The 16,860-nt window shown below is 40.9% G+C and overlaps 2 protein-coding genes across 3 annotated transcripts; both read left to right on the top strand.

Moving 5' to 3' along the window:
• Positions 1 to 1,533: 1,533 nt before the first annotated feature.
• terb2 (telomere repeat binding bouquet formation protein 2) lies at positions 1,534 to 5,338 on the top strand. Its single transcript, XM_068309065.1, has 7 exons — positions 1,534 to 1,666; positions 2,321 to 2,402; positions 2,478 to 2,617; positions 2,832 to 2,893; positions 2,987 to 3,039; positions 3,121 to 3,209; positions 5,220 to 5,338. The coding sequence occupies exons 1-7, from the start codon at positions 1,603 to 1,605 to the stop codon at positions 5,336 to 5,338; spliced, it is 609 nt and encodes a 202-aa protein (XP_068165166.1). The 5' UTR covers positions 1,534 to 1,602.
• A 1,543-nt stretch (positions 5,339 to 6,881) lies between these two features.
• LOC137612862 (sorbitol dehydrogenase-like) lies at positions 6,882 to 12,297 on the top strand. Of its 2 annotated transcripts, XM_068341708.1 has the most exons (10): positions 6,908 to 7,006; positions 7,089 to 7,122; positions 7,596 to 7,801; positions 8,936 to 9,100; positions 9,265 to 9,424; positions 9,536 to 9,654; positions 9,922 to 9,987; positions 10,069 to 10,247; positions 10,350 to 10,471; positions 11,166 to 12,297. In XM_068341708.1, exons 4-10 carry the CDS (start codon positions 8,950 to 8,952, stop codon positions 11,329 to 11,331), a joined length of 963 nt encoding a protein of 320 aa, XP_068197809.1. In that variant the 5' UTR covers positions 6,908 to 7,006; positions 7,089 to 7,122; positions 7,596 to 7,801; positions 8,936 to 8,949; the 3' UTR covers positions 11,332 to 12,297. The 2 variants fall into 2 exon arrangements, with proteins under 2 accessions (XP_068197766.1, XP_068197809.1); XM_068341665.1 differs by lacking the exon at positions 7,596 to 7,801 and having other exon boundaries at positions 6,882 to 7,006.
• Positions 12,298 to 16,860: the final 4,563 nt, after the last annotated feature.

Below are 16,860 nucleotides of genomic sequence, written 5' to 3'. Positions count from 1 at the left end.
TGTATTGTTAGACTGAATGGGAAAAAGCTATGCCTTGATCAACAGGATATGATTGAGAACATTGCCACCTGGCGTTCAAGTTCAGAACTGCAAAGCACTGCCTGACCCATCACACTTAATGGGAAACATTAAAAATCAGATTAGAATCAAATAATTGAAAATTTAGGAAATATTGAAAATAAATTCAATACTTTTCTTATGTAAATTTAGAAAAAAAACAGTTACGTTAAATGCAAACAACCATTAAACTGAAACAGGCTGTTCATCTAGTCTGTTCATCTAAAAAAAAAACCCAAAACACTCCAAAAATGCACTCAGCGATGCATCGCTGTGGCATTTTTGTTAAAATGTTAAAAATGTGTTTTGGCATGCTTGATACTAGTGTTTCCAGGAGGCTAGTGGAAATGTTGTTCCAAGTAGTGAAGATAGCTTCATGGAGGGTATCCACAGTCTGGAACTGGTGTCCATTTTTTTAAACTTCCATTGCCATTCAACCCCTAATGTTCCCAGTTGGATTTAGATCAGGGTGATTCAAAAGAGTGATGTCATTTCTCTGGAAGAAGTCCTTTGTCAGTCGTGTGTTGTGAACTGCAGCGTTGTTCTGTTGGAAAGCCCAGTCATAACCACACAGACGATGGCCTTCAGTCATGAGGGATGCCCCCTGCAACCTATCCACATAGCCAGCTGTCATTTCACGCCTCTGCACAACCTGAAGCTGAGGCCTTGCTGATGCAGCTAAACAATCCAAACACATTCTAAGAAAGAAAGTTTTTTTTGCCTTTGCCATTAGGAGGTTTAAAACTGTGTGAATGCCTGACAGAAAATGATACTGAATCCACATTTTTGCAAAGATTTTGGCTTTTAAAGGCCATGGTCTTAAACTTTTGATCAGCTGATGAACAGCCTATTTCAGTTTAATAGTTGTTTGCAATAAATCGCTTACTCAAGTTTTTTTTTTTTTTGTCTCACTCCCATTTCTTCTTTTTGCAATTTGAAGCACTACTTAAAACCTTGTTAAGATCCAACAGTGCAAAATGTGAATTTTTGCAATTTTTCAGCTGGTCTTAAAATTTTGATCAGGTGGTTAAACACTACACTCAGGTATACAGTTCTCCTTTATTTAATTCTTTAAGTTTAAATAATATCCAGAGAGAGAGGCATCAGGTTTAAAAACCATCCTTTCAACTCACCATTCCTATGTTTATCTTGTTATCTAACTTCTCCACGTGCGGTGACGACACTAACATGTTCAAGCCTAAATGTATTAACAGTTTACACACAAAAACAAATGAAGACGGAATTTAGCAAACATGCACGTAAACGCCTTGTGCATTTAAGCCAAACATTAGGAATACAGTACAGTACTACACTTCGACCTACTTTTTCGCTTGATTCTTCAACCACTCCTGAGTTTTGATATGTCCGATTATTTTTAATAGCATTTAAATGCATCGCGGTCGATTGAGCGCCAACACGGTCCGAGTAGCGGAAGTTAGCTAAAAGACCGAGCTAATAGCTTAGCTAATAGCTTATAGGAGGACGTTGATTAATCTTCAGCACCATAGCATAGCTAGCAACCTCCTGTGCGAGTGGACTCTAACTATGTTTAGGAATAAGTCTGCCTGGTTCTCTGTCAGCGTTCCGCAAACTTGTCACAACTTTTGGAGTAAGAAATCATCATTAAACTATTATTTTAACTAGCTTTAAAGTTAAAAAACAAACAAACAAACAAACAAACACCTGTTAAGTAATGTTAGCCGTGTTAGCTGAGAAGAAGTACAGACTGTAGCCCAGTGTGGGAATTTCTAACAAAAAGTGTGTTATAACTATATATTTGAGTTATAAGACAACTTTCATTGTCATATTTTGTAAAAAAAAAAAAATCTAAAGATAGCACTTTTTTTTTAAAACAATAAGAATACAAACATAGCAAAGAACACTGCAAGCTAAGAGTAGTGTTTCCATTATTCTACTCTTATTTCTCGTGAAAATAATTTGATCCTTACCAGATAATAAACTGGATGACATGGAAGAACCAGCTTTGCAGGTTTCTCTTCTGTTGATGTCAGCATAATACAGTACTTATACTTCCAGATACTACTTCAATTTGTATAAGATGTGAAACAAAACTGCTGCACATGCCAAGCAATGAACACAATATTTGGATTGTGTGTTTTATTAATCTATATTATCAATGAAAAACTGAGGAGATTTTTGTTAAAATGCCTCAGTTTGGTGCTCTGTAGCATTGTCAAAAGGATCTTTATCATGGTTTTGTGTTGATGAAATTAAAACCAGTGGTCACGTTTCTTTCTTACAGGACTTGAAGGTGGCGCCGTCTCTGGTTGGAGATCAGCGGATTACCTTTTCAGTAAGGATGCTACCTGTCCTGATACTCTGAGGTGAGCATGAGCTGGAAAATTATCTGGCACACACTTGTTAGAAATTTTTAATATAATTGAAGTTCTGTTTTCCAGGATATTTGAGAGCAAAGACTACCTTTGGAACAAGGTGGTGGTTTTTCACTGCTTGTTCCTGTCTATCTGTGAGAAACACCAGAGTGTAAAATCTGTGCCCATTGGTCATTTTGTGCTACCTCCAGTTTCAGTGCAGGAGGGTGAGCATGACGTGTTCAGTAACTTCTTACACAAAACACCATTGTGTCAGTGATGTCTAATGGAAAGGTTTCACCTTTGCCCTTTTACTTGTTCAATACTTTATATTCTTAATTCCCTTTTACCTCTTACAAATAGTTAAACTTCATTTGATCATACACCAATTTTGTAGTTCATCACTCAGGCCGCATTTTTGTCTGATTATTACTATATAAGAAGTGAGAAAGGTGGCTGGGAGGTTGATTTGGGAGCGTGAAGTTCGTCAGTCACCTGCCCAGGTGAGTACACCAGTATGTAAAATATACACACAGACAGATCAATGTGAATTACAGTAATGTCCTGAGTTGGATTTCCTTCTGTTTCTCTTTGAGACATCCAGTCACCGGACAAACGTGGAATATACTGAAGAAGTCAGCAAAACCAAGTACATTTCTACCATAAATGCATGTGCATAGAACCTGATAATGGTAATCAAGTTCATGTAATCCCATTACTCTCTTGGCAGTTCTGAACCAGCCAACACAGACTCATCGGAGGGTGAAGCCTGTCTGAGTGATAATGAGCAAGAATATCCTGTTTATAACAATCTGACAGGTGAAATAATTCACATAATTTTTCATTAGTTCATGGATAATGCATGTATTATTCAGTGACGTGCGGTGAGGGTCATGGCTGGTGAGACACTGATTTCATTGTAATTAGATTCACAAACATAAACCTACAGTGTAGCTTACTCACCATTTAATTAGCAACAGTGAGTTGGTTATTTTTAAAGTCTCAGAGCAGAATTATTTACACGTACAAACTAACACACAAATAAGCACTTTTTATTTAAAAAAAACCATGTTGTTACCTACATGTTGTTTATATGTTATGTTTACTTATGAGTCAAGGCGCAGCTCCTCTGAACAAAAATATAGAAAAAATTTAGAATTGAGATATGTAATCCTCCACTTTTATAGTAAGGCAAAGCGAGCAGAAAACAAATGAATGGCTGCACTTGACTCGCTGACAATAGATTGTACACTCAACAAAAATATAAACGCAACACTTTTGTTTTTGCTCCCATTTTTCATGAGATGGACTTAAAGATCTATAATTCATTCCAGATACACAATATTACCATTTCTCTAAAACATTGTTCACAAATCTGTCTAAATGTGTGATAGTGAGCACTTCTGCTTTGCTGAGATAATCCATCCCACCTCACAGGTGTGCCACATCAAGATGCTGATCTGACATCATGAGTAGTGCACAGGTGTACCTTATACTGCCCACAATAAAAAGCCACCCTGAAATGTGCAGTTTTGTCTCACAGCAAAATGCCACAGAGGCCACAAGCATTGAGGGAGCGTGCAATTGGTATGCTGACAGCAGGAATGTCAACCAGATCTGTTGCTCATGCATCGAATTTTCATTTCTCCATCATAAGCCGTCTCCAAAGGCGTTTCAGAGAATATGGCAGTACATCCAACCAGCCTCACAACCACAGACCACGTGTAACCACACCAGCCCAGGACCTCCACATCCCCCAGGTTCACCTCCAAGATTGTCTGACACCAGCCACTCAGACAGCTGCTGAAACAATTGGTTTGCATAACCAAACAATTTCTGCACAAACTGTCAGAAACCGTCTCAGGGAAGCTCAACTGCATGCTCGTCGTCCTCATCGGGGTCTTAACCTGACTCTAGATCGTCACCGTAACACTTGAGTGGGCGAATGCTCACATTCGATGGCGTCTGGCACGTTGGAGAGGTGTTCTCCTCACGGATGAATCTAAGTTTACATTGTTCAGGGCAGATGGCAGACAGCGTGTGTGGCGTGTGGGTGAGCGCTTAGCTGATGACAATGTTGTAGATCGAGTGGCCCATGGTGGTGGTGGGGTTATGGTATGGGCAGGCATCTGTTATGGACGAAGAACACAGGTGCATTTTATTGATGGCATTTTGAATGCACAGATACCGTGATGAGATCCTGAGGCCCATTGTTGTGCCATACATCCATGAACATCACCTCATGTTTCAGCAAGATAATGCACAGCCCCATGTTGCAAGGATCTGTACACACTTGGAAGCTCAAAATGTCCCAGTTCTTGCATGGCCAGCATACTCACCGGACATGTCACCCATTGAGCATGTTTGGGATGTGCTTGACCCGCGTATACGACAGCGTGTACCTGTCCCCACTAATATCCAGCAACATCGCACAGCCACTGAAGAGGAGTGGACCAACATTCCACAGGCCACAACTGACAATCTGATAAACTCTATGCGTAGAAGATGTGTTGCACTGCATGAGGCAAATGGTGGTTTTTGCGATTTTGAGTAAAAATAATTTAAAATTGGTGACATTAAACGGAAAATTACAATACACATTACTGGATAAATATAACCATTTATTTCTTCTGTTTTTAATTTTTTTCTTTCATGATGGCAGGTGAGGCTGTGCCTCCCCTGACCGCACGTCACTGGTGTAATTAATCCTTATAGTAATTTACCTGCTCTGAACGTCTGGTGTGATGCACATTAAGAATGTGAGACAATTTCAGATGTTTGAATGGAATAAGTTTTATCCATTTGTTTCTGCTGAATTTTTCACAACAGGCTATGTCAACATGGACAACTTGTGGAAATACTCCGGCGATCTTTGCGACATTCCTCCCAGAGATTTACTCTGCTCTGACTGCAAAGCGTACTGTTGCTTGCCACGTGATCGCAAATAAGTTTTATGTTTGCATTTCCTATGTCCACCTATGTAGTGATGACTCACAGGATACACTAACATAAAATAAATGTGTCGAAATGCTGACACTGCGTCTGTAAACTGCTCATCACTTAGAGTCCCTGCTGCTTGGGCTGCTGATGAATCATGCATGACGATTACTAATAGTACCCATGGCTCAGCTGAAACTGATTTATTACATTCATGTGTCCAGTACTGTTCAATAACTGATATATTTTTATAGATGTTTGGTGATCAAGAGGAAAGTCTGAAGAGCCAAACATAGACAAATGTAAAATGCAAACATGAATCACAGCACATATATGTTAACATAGCAAAAAAAGGTAGAAATAAGGTCAAGAAACAATAAACCTGATGTGGAGAAGAAGTGACCATTGAATAAAGGGACATGAATATGCACTCCAGCATAAAGGTGGCTGGTCTTGTCCCAGTTTTTCAGCTTTCTGACCAGTTACCACTGTGGCTAAGGTGGTTCCAACAAACACAGTCCCCCTAACTATTTCAAACAGATGGTGATTAATTAATGATTCATTCATTAAAATAAAACATAATACAGAAAATTAAAGACATGCTTCTCTCGGCAGACAGTGAAGGAAAGGGCACATAACATCACCATTTTGCAAATTAAGGACATTAATTCTACTCCAGCATTATCAATTAAATGTGATGAGTCGTGTGATGTGATCGATTTTAAACAAACTGCACTGTTGTGCAGGTATGTAAACTCCGATGAGCCGCAAGAAGAAATGATGGAATTAATAGCGCTGCTTATTTAGAACACGTTACCTACACATGCTCAATAAAAGTCCCCAGGAGCAGAAACACTTATTTATCATTGGAGCTCAAGCTGACTGTATTCACCAGGTATGAACAGCCAGGCCCTCTCACCTCCCCTCCCTGAAAGAGTCCAAAGACGCCATCACCATCACATACTGAACAGGGATTATTTAGGAGCGATCTTTGATATACAAGCTGCATTTGGGAGCAGATTTAAGTTCATCAATGCAACAAAACAATACATTAATGTAGTAATGTATGTTTAACTAAAGCACCAAATATGGTACGACATGTCACATGGTGCGTCATTTTCTCCAGGATGCGCTGCATGGAAAATAAACATTCAATCATGATTCTTATTATGCACCTGTAGACTAGTTAGTCAATTTGATAGGCTAATACTGTACAGCCTCACCCTCCATACTTCCGCGTAAACCCTGCTGCGATTGGACGAGCGCCGTCACGAGCCGCAAGCCTGAGGGCGGGGTTATTCTCTCGAGAGGACGAGACTGCGGTCGTCTTTTAACAAATAATACCTATAATTACTATTATACTCGTAATGATTGTTAAAATAACCTACAGCGGCTGTACAATTACTTTTATTTTAATGACTGCGGTTACATTTACTTGTGTGTTTTCGTTCACCCCACCCCCAAAGTGGACTACGTCGCCGGGGCTTGAGCCAATGAGATTCCGGGAAAAAACTCATTTGAATGTCAAGGGGCGTGTCTTACACAGCTGTCAAAGTCGGACCGAACCCATCTGGCAGCCGTCTCCCTGAACTTCGTCCTGGTGTGTGTGTTCTGCTGAATCCGTTATGGCGCAGGAAAATATCTCCGTGGTTGTGCACTCACCAGGAGACCTCCGGCTGGTAGGAGATCATCCGTTTCCTAGTTACAATAAATTAGTTTCAACTTTTGGAACACTGTGTACAGTATTTTACTTTATCGCAGGAAACCCGCCCAGTCCCGGAGCCAGAACCTGAGGGTAAGACATCAGCAGTTTATAATGGGTCGGTTTACAGTCAGATGTTCCCTGCTTTTGGCGCTCGGAGAGGTTGTAATTACTTCAAATTAATTACAATGCAATGTACAATAATCATCTTTAAATTCTAATTTTATTTTGGTGAGCTACAGAAACTATACTATATTTAAGGATTATATGCAAAATGGTATGGCAGTCAAGGCTTGGGCAAAATTGTAGAATTTACTGGCAATTACAAAATAACAAAAAATAAAAAATAAAACAAAGCCTTCAGACATTGATTGGACATGTAGAAGCGTCCAGTGCGAAACATTCGGCATCTCTCGTATTTTAACAAACATAATAACAGAAAGAGGAGCGCATAGATTGTGCTTAATACTTTCCTCACATTAAACAGTAGCATTTCATCATAAAAACAGAATGTGTGCACGAAGAGAACGCCTGCTAATACGTGAAAATGTTTGCTGTACTCTCAGAATGTACTACAGACATGATGGAAACGCCCATAGTGCATACTGAGAATTAAATCATCTATTGCAAGCCACGAAACCCATTCGTGGCAGAAGCGCAGAAAAAAAAACCAGATCAGCAGGACCCACAATGTCCACCAGGGGGGCTAAACTACACATACAGTCAACCCTCGGTTTTCGAACATAATCTGTTCCAGAAGGCTGTTCAAAAAGTGAGTTGTTTGAAATCCGAAACTATTTTGCCATTATAATTAATGTAAATAATTTTAATCCGTTCTAAGTCTAAAAAACAACTTTTTTGAAGTTTTTCTTCCGGAACCAATTAATTTTGTAAGTAGAAGTACCACTGTAATTCAATTACTAACGCTGTTACATATAGTTTTGTGACTTTTGATTGCTTTAAAAAACAAATTATTTTTGAAACCTGTTGTAATTAATGGTAACACTTTATTTTAAGGTACACCTATTCACCATTAATTAGTTGCTTATTAACATGCAAATTAGTAACATATTGGCTCTTAATTAGTAATTATTAAGTACTTATTAATGCCTTGTTCTGCATGGCCTTATTAAACAACCAGTAAGCGGTTTAATAAATGAGGTATTTGTACTTGTGCTGTCTTTGTTATTCTACCACTGAATGAGAGGGAACCTACTGTACAGATAGATCCATTTTTCAAAGATGTAACCCATCACTTGTTTATTGCAGTAGTTATGTGCTGTAACATATTAACTAATTGTGAAAAGGAGGCAACTTTAGATTAGGGAACATGTGTTGGTTAATAAGTGTTCAACTATTAGTGAATTAGTAATGATCAAGATGTCACTTTAGTATGGGGAACATATTCTAAGTAACAAAGACTTAATTTAGAGTTATTTGGACACTTAATATTTGTAATTTTGTGTTTTGTTATGTTCATTAAGTGGTATTAAGGGAGAATAACTATCCCTGGGGTACTACAACCTTATTAAGTCCATACTAAGCAAAGCATATTGAGATCGTAATTCATATACAACAACTTCCTTACTTAATACTAATAAGCAAGAATTCTGAAGTTATTGAGGGAAGACTCTTAGTTAATGGCTTACTGGTTGTTTAATAAGGCCATGCAGATTAAGGCATTAATAAGTACTTAATAATGACTCATTAAGAGCCAATATGTTACTAATTTGCTTGTTAATAAGCAACTAATTAATGGTGAATAGGTGTATCTTAAAATAAAGTGTTACCTAATTAATAACTATAGATAGTAACTTGGTTGTCATTTTGTTGTACTTATTCATATTTGAATTGATGAACAAATGAAGGAAACTGTCTTGTCATGTGGATCGTGTTCTGTCCACAGAGGTCTTGCTCCAGATGCACTCTGTTGGAATCTGTGGATCAGATGTTCACGTATGGAAGCGCGGCATCATTGGTGACTACGTGCTCACAAAGCCGATGGTGTTGGGTCACGAGGCCTCAGGGCGGGTGGTGAAGGTTGGATCGGCGGTGAAGCATCTTAAAGTGGGTGAGTGGTGTGTTGTTTCAAGAGTTCATCTATAATATAATACTGTACACTATACATGATTCCAATAAGACCCACTTAATGCTTATATTTAAATGTTTAGATGTTCACACTCAGTATTGTGAAAGTTTCTTGGATGAACCACGCTGCACACATGTATTTGTTAGGTGACAGGGTGGCCATTGAGCCTGGTGTTCCCCGTGAGGTGGACGAGTTCTTCAAAAATGGAAGATATAACTTATCTCCTACCATCTTCTTCTGTGCCACGCCGCCTGACGATGGAAATCTGTGCCGATACTACAAACACAGCGCCAACTTCTGCTACAAGTAAGAGTTTGAGTGCATGACTTTGGCTGATCTCTGGTTTCCATATTCTTTTCTCGAATTCTCCTCATTCGCTCATGTTTCCGTCTCTGTGGCTGTTTGTCAATGTTGCAGGTTGCCTGATAACGTGACATTTGAGGAGGGGGCTCTCATCGAACCTCTCTCTGTGGCGATCCACGCCTGTCGCAGAGCTAGTGTCACCCTCGGCAGCACCGTGTTCATCTGCGGCGCAGGTAAAAATGAATAGACTGTTGAAAAACTGATCTATCATTTATAAGCTGTTGTAGGTTGAATTTCAGGGGTTGACGCAAAGCAATCAAAAATGAAGAGTGGCTGCATTACATTTGAGTCATATCCCCGGCAAGTCAGGAACCGCACATTTAAAGTTTAATAGATGGCTTGCATCCATTGTTTCAAACATTTCCTGTGCACACCTTATCACAGCAGACATTTTAGTCCACTCCAGTCTTAGGTTTCCTGTTGATCTCCTCTCTCTGCAGGGCCTATCGGGTTGGTCTGTTTGCTTGTGGCCAAGGAAATGGGGGCCTCACAGATCATCATCAGTGGTAACACAATCACCTGGTTCAACATTAACAGCAACAAGATTTTTCTGTTCAGTCTTCTCTAACCTTAGGTTGTGTGTGTAGATCTGTGTCCAGAGCGTCTCAAAATGGCCAAAGATTTGGGTGCAGACTTCCAGCTAGTGGTGAAAAAAGATGACAGTCCTCAGCAGTTGGCCAAGACTGTAGAGGACATGATGGGAGCAAAGCCTCACATCACTATTGAATGTACTGGAGTCGAGAGCTGCATTCAAACCGCAATTTACGTATGTGACGACTTTGAAGTTACTGCTTCCATTTGTGTGAAATGCTGTCACGTTCTCCTCTGCTACATTTACTTACCAGTTTATTGATATTTGTTCTGACAGGGAACACGTTCAGGAGGTGTGGTGGCGCTGGTGGGCCTCAGCACCAACACGGTGACCATTCCTCTGATCAATGCCGCCTTGAGGGAAGTGGATATCAGAGGGGTTATGCGCTACTGCAACACGTGAGGAAGAGATTAGTGTTCCTCTTTGTTTTCAAAGTGATACTTAAAACAGAGCTATGATGGAAGAGTGAGGTTACAGGGAGAAGAGGTCAACAAGGTAGAGGATTTTAAGTACTTAGGGTCAACAGTCTACAGCAATGGAGAGTGTGGGAAAGAGGTGACGAAGCGTGTACAGGCAGGATGGGTGTACAAAACTGTACAAAAAGGTGTACAAAACTGTGGTGAGACCAGCGATGTTGATGGTCTAGAGACAGTGTCACTCAAGAAAAGACAGGAGGCAGAGCTGGAGGTAGCAGAGAAGAAGATGCTCATGTTCTCTTTGGGAGTGACCAGGATAGATAGGATCAGGAATGAGTACATCAGAGGGACAGCACATGTTAGAGGTTTTGGAGATAAAGTCAGAGAGGCCAGACTGAGATGGTTTGGACATGTCCAGAGGAGAGACAGTGAATATATTGGTAGAAAGATGCTGAGTTTTGAACTGCCCAGCAGGAGACCTAGAGGAAGACCAAAGAGGAGGTTTATGGATGTAGTGAAAGAGGACATGAAGGTAGTTGCTGTGAGAGAAGAGGATGCAGAAGACAGGGTTAGATGAAGGCAACTGATTCGCTGTGGCGACCCCTGAAGGGAAAAGCCAAAAGGAGAAGAAGATGATTTAAGGAGAGCTATGAAGTTTCTTTTTGCTGTCTTGCAGTTGGCCGACGGCAATAGCCATGCTGGCGTCAGGTAAAGTGAACGTGAAGCCCCTCGTGACCCACCGTTTCCCCCTGGAGGAGGCAATCCAGGCCTTTGACATTGCATATCAGCGTAAAGGAGTTAAGGTCATGCTAAAGTGTGATCAGGATGACCAAAAGCCCTGATCTGATGTCCTGAACCAGGCCTGAGAGACAGCGAGCGGGTCGGCGTGACGGAAAAAACCCAGAAATTGGAGCTAATAACGGTACTAGAACTAATCCAAAAGGACACGCTAAGGATAGACTTCTGTTTTGACTGATGTCTTTGCATCGGATAACAATAATCAATTCATGATTCTGACTTTATTTTGCTAACATTGCTTCATTGAGTTATAATTCACTATAATTTATAATTATAAAAGTTATAACTTTTGGCTGCAGCTGCAGTAAAATAAAATCTTAAACTAACAAAAAAAAGTATGAAAAAATGCTCAGTATTTAGTCACTAAACCTCATTTTCAGACAATCTGTGTGGCTTCATTGAAACAATGCGAAGAAGCTTGTCGGTTATGTTGTAACCACTGTTCTGTGAGTGGAGGGACCGCCTCTCTGGTTGGTTGCATACTTCTCATTGTGAGCTGAGGATTCCTAACACACTTGCAAATAAGCAGAGCACTCCAGCGCCAGCAGTGCTCATCAACACATTCTATATGCATCATGTAATATACTGTATATAGCAACTGTATGTAGTAATGTTGATGACTCAGCTTTATTCTATTACACGTCTTCAGTGAATGAATGCTGATATTATGTTTTATACATCTTAACAGCCAATGAATGAGAAGTAGAGTTGTGATGTGTTCGTTTAGACACATTTCATGTAATGTTAAATAAAAATCAGATGTCACAATAGCCCCATGAAAGAGTTAAATATTCAGAATCATCACACACATTCCTGTTCACACACACACGATCTTCCCTATAGTAGCACAAAGAAGTTTTGACTGCAGGGCTTTTACCAAACTGTAAAGAGTGTTCTGCTGTTTGATTGGAATAACTGGAGCTTCTCGGCCTTTTAGCCAAGATGAAGTGCAGTGTAGCTTCTGCTTTAACTGATTTCAATAAAAGCCCCTCAGGTGAATGAAAAAGTCATGGCTTGTATCTTATTCAACTGAATCTATATATTCTCCAACATGTTTGTTCCCAGTTAACATTTTTTGTGTGGTTTTGATTGCTTGTTTGGATTTCTGGCTCCTATTTTACACTTTTGCACCAGTACTTTTTGCATTGTGTTAAGACTTTGGAGAAAGGTAAGGTAAGACTTTGGAGAAAAGATGGTTTAGATAAGGTGAAGAAGATAAAACTTAAGTTCAGATGTTTGTGACAGCTGTTACACTCCCTGATTGATCTCTTTTTTAACAAACACTCATATTTGTGTTTGTCTTGCCAAATCATGTGATTTATGAACCTTCCATCCAAGCACCACACCCTCGGTACTTTCCCTCAATCTCCCCTGCCAGTGCACCGCGGAGCCACAAAAATGTCAGACACTCAAGCACACACTCACACCTACAGCAATTTGGGACTGGCCAGTTCACCTGAGGTAAAAATTTTTGGCGGTGGGACGATGAAAGATAACCTGGAGAGAGCCCATGCAGACACACATAAATTTAATTTTTGCAGATAATTATGACAAAAGTTCTTGGGCTTGTTTGAGTGGAGTTTGCATGTTCTCCCTGTGTCTGCACGTGCTCCCTCCACGTTCTCTGGGTTCCTCCTACAATCTAAAATGTGCAGTAGTAGCAGCAGATTGCTGACTCTAAATTGATCGCTGGCAAGAATTTGAGTGTAGTTGTTTATCTTTCCGTGTGGCTTTGTGCCAAGGTGAATCACAGCCATCAGTTCTAGATCCCCCCCCACACACACAAACACATACACAAAGAAAAAATGGTTGCAGAGAATGAAAAAAAATTGATCAGAAACCGAAAAACTTATTTTACTTGTGCCGCAGATGAACATGATGTTGTCAAGGGTGACGCCGGCTCTGCGACAGGTGTGGATCCCCACAGAAAGTGGTTCGATCCTCCTTAAATGTCAAATTATCAGGGAACCTGCATCGTTGCCAAACAGTGACAGAGACGGAAACATCAAAAAAAGACGCCGGGCTCAATGGCCACCCTGTCACCTGACAAATATTTTTTGTGTTGGAAATATATGACGTACAATTAAAGGGATCATATTACAAAACAAAATTTTTTTCAAGTCTCTCCATATGTATATATGTGTGTGTGTGTGTGTGTGTCTATATATATATATATATATATATATATATATATATATATATATATATATAGTGGTCTTTTGACCACATAGTTGATTCTGACGCATTTCTTGTTTTTGCTGCAACCACTGGGGGGTGGGGTGGGGGGCCCCTAGAACCGATTCATCTGGCTTTGGCCTTGGGGCGTAGTTCAACTTGGCACAAAATAACATGGAAAGATAAACAACTTCACTCACATCTGTGCCAGCGATCAGTTTAGAGCCAGCAATCAGCTTCTACTGCATATTTTAGGTTGTGGGAGGAACCCAGAGAATCCTGTTGATCTCCTCTCTTCGCAGGGCCTATTGAGTTGGTCTCTTTGCTTGTGGCTAAAACAATGGGGGCATCACGTGTCATTATCAGTGATAAGACAATCACTTCCATCAACATTAACAACCAGATTCTTCTGTTCAGTCTCCTCTAACCGTAGTTGTGTGTGTAGACCTGTATCCGGAGCGTCTCACAATGGCCAAAGATTTGGGTGCAGTCTTCCAGTTAGAGGTGAAAAAAGATGACAATCCTCAGCAGCTGGCCAAGACCGTAGAGGACATGATGGGAGCAAAGCCTCACATCACTATTGAATGCACTGGAGCCGAGAGCTGCATTCAAACTGCCATCTACGTATGTGACTTCTTTGAGGGTTTAAAGTAGATTGTGACATAAACCAAGACGTGACATGAGTTCCTTCCTGTCAGGCGACACGTTCAGGAGGTGTGGTCGCGCTAGTGGGTCTCGGTGGTGATATGGTCACCATTCCTCTGATCAATGCTGCCCTGAAAGAAGTGGACATCAGAGGCGTTATTTACTACTGCAACACATGAGAAAATATTAATCTCATTCATTCATTCATTCATTCATTGTCACGTACCACCGCTGTATCCACTGTAGCGGGTCACGGGGAGCTGGAGGCGGGGGACACTCTTTGCACGACGCCAGTGCACCACGGAGCCACATACAAACATATACACACTCACTCACTCCTGCGGGCAATTTGGGACCGGCCAATCAACCTGAAGCGCATGCTTTTGGAGGAAGCCGGAGAACCTGGAGAGCACACGGACACGGGGAGAACATGCGAACTCCGCACAGAGTGGGACTCGAACTCGGACCCGCCGTGTTGTGAGGCGACAGCGCTAACCACTGCGCCACCGTCCCACCCATATTTATCTCATTTCTTGGATAATGAAATTAAAGTTGAATAATGTTTCTAACTGAAAAATTAGATTATAAATAAAGGAACTGTTAGGTATCAGAGCTTTTGGTGTTATACAAAATGTTTGTCTTGCAGCTGGCCAATGGCCATAGCCATGCTGGCATCTGGTAAACTGAATGTGAAGCCCCTCGTGACCCATCGTTTCCCTCTGGAGGAGGCAGTCCAGGCCTTTGACGTCGCTCTTCGAGGTCTTGGTATAAAGGTCATGATGAAATGTGACCAGAATGACCAGAAGCCCTGATCTGACTCAATGTGGTTGGTAATTCACACGTGATAGAGGGAGAGCAAGTCACCCCAAAAGACAGTTGCATATTGGACATTTGAGCTAATGAAGCTAATGGAGCTAATTCAAATGAATACACTAACAATGAAAACACTATGAAGGGCATCTGGCTGCTGTCATTCCCATCAGATGGTCCCATAATTCATAATTATCAATCTGTACGGAGTGCCCATGAACCTTTACCTTGGATAATTCAGTAGATTTCTATTGGCAATGCAAGTGCCTTATTCTAGACAGGTGACAATGTCAGAGAGGTTGTTCAGGTGGTTAATACAGACAAAACAGATAAAGATGTACCAATGTTGTCTTCTAAGAGATTTATTAAAAAGTTAATGAGAAAAAGGACCAGGGCACAGTGAAGTGTCAGTCTCTGATCAACTGATTTTAACTAAGAAAATAGCCTTGATAATTACACCTTGTGTCTTTTGGTTTTCTATGGTAAAGCTATATACTATATAATGGTATATATTTTACTGACCAACATGTCACTCGACTGTCATGTTTCACTGAAACAAAAGCTGATCGTCTCATCCAGTAATACTTCAAGATACAAGTTTAATTTGTTCTGTCACTGAGCTCGTAAGACAAACAACTCGTCACTCAAATTTTCCCCATTTAAACAACAAATCATTTTAATCCAACCAGCCTTGTAAAAATCCTCACACCCCTCTAAATTATGAACAGAAAACATATTAGTTTTCAACTAATACATGGGCCGGGGTAGGATGTATTTACTGAGGAGGCTGGCCTCCTTCAAAATCTGTTCTCAGCTCCTTTGTATGTTCCATAAGTCTGTTGTTTCCACTGTGCTATTTTATGGCATTGTGTGTTGGGGTGGTGGAGCCAGGAAAACGGACATGAAAAAACTTAACAGACTTATCTTCAAAGCAGGTTCAGTGGTCGGACAGAGCCTGGACTCTGTGGGGACACTTCTGGAAAGTGAGACCATGTCCAAAGCAAGGGCTATCATGAATAACTGTTGAACATTGTTGCCCTTGAATGTGCTCTTATGCTGACCATTGTCTAAAGGGGGTGTGGTTAATTTGTGTCAGGTGTGCAAATCAATAAATGACTGCGTGCCCCTGCTCCATCAGTGTGTGTGTGTGCATGCCGGTCAAATGAAACCGATGGCTACATGTGTCTATTCCTCCGTCATGTTTTAGTCGGCGTTCCTCCCTTTTATGATGGCAGCTTCAACAGGTTATGGGGCCAGAAAGGAGCTTGGATGCCGATGGAACCGTTTATGTTTCGGCGGAGATGAGAAAAACTATTAACTGTGGGAAACAAAGTTTCTGGCGCACCTGCGTCTGCTTAATTTGAAGAGCACCATACTCGGTGAACCGCCTGGTGAGGCAAGCGAAGGTGCAGCAGACGACGCAGAGAAAAATGAGGACGCCTATGCAGAACTTATTCAACAAAAGCCTGTCCCTGGTGATTAGAGACGCGTCGGATGATGGCAGAAAGGCATTAAAGATTCTGAGGGAACATTATGCTGGTAAGGGGAAACCATGAGTGATCAGTTTGTACACAGAGCTTACGTCTCTTCAGAAAGGGGTAAATGAGAGCGTCACAGACTATGTCATTCACTCAGAGACTGCTATTATGGCATTGAGAAATGCGGAAGAGACTTTAAGTGATGGCTTGTTGATTGCAATGATTCTGAAGGGCCTGCCGGACTCATTTAAGCCATTTTCAATCCACATAACTCAAATTGATGAAAAGATAACTTTCTCCGAGTTTAAAACAAAGCTGAGGAGTTATAGGAGCACAGAAAAGTTTAATGCTACTTCTTCACATGACCACAGCATGATGAAGGTGAGGAAGAGACGGTGGGAAAATGAAACTGTCCTGTTTTAACTGCGGACAGAAGGGACAGAAGGCCATGGAGTGCACCTCTGC

Source organism: Antennarius striatus, chromosome 1, assembly GCF_040054535.1.
Source record: "Antennarius striatus isolate MH-2024 chromosome 1, ASM4005453v1, whole genome shotgun sequence".
Classification (NCBI taxonomy): domain Eukaryota; kingdom Metazoa; phylum Chordata; class Actinopteri; order Lophiiformes; family Antennariidae; genus Antennarius; species Antennarius striatus.
The sequence above is the reverse complement of the archived record's forward strand: the minus strand, read 5'-3'. Positions and strand labels throughout refer to the sequence as shown.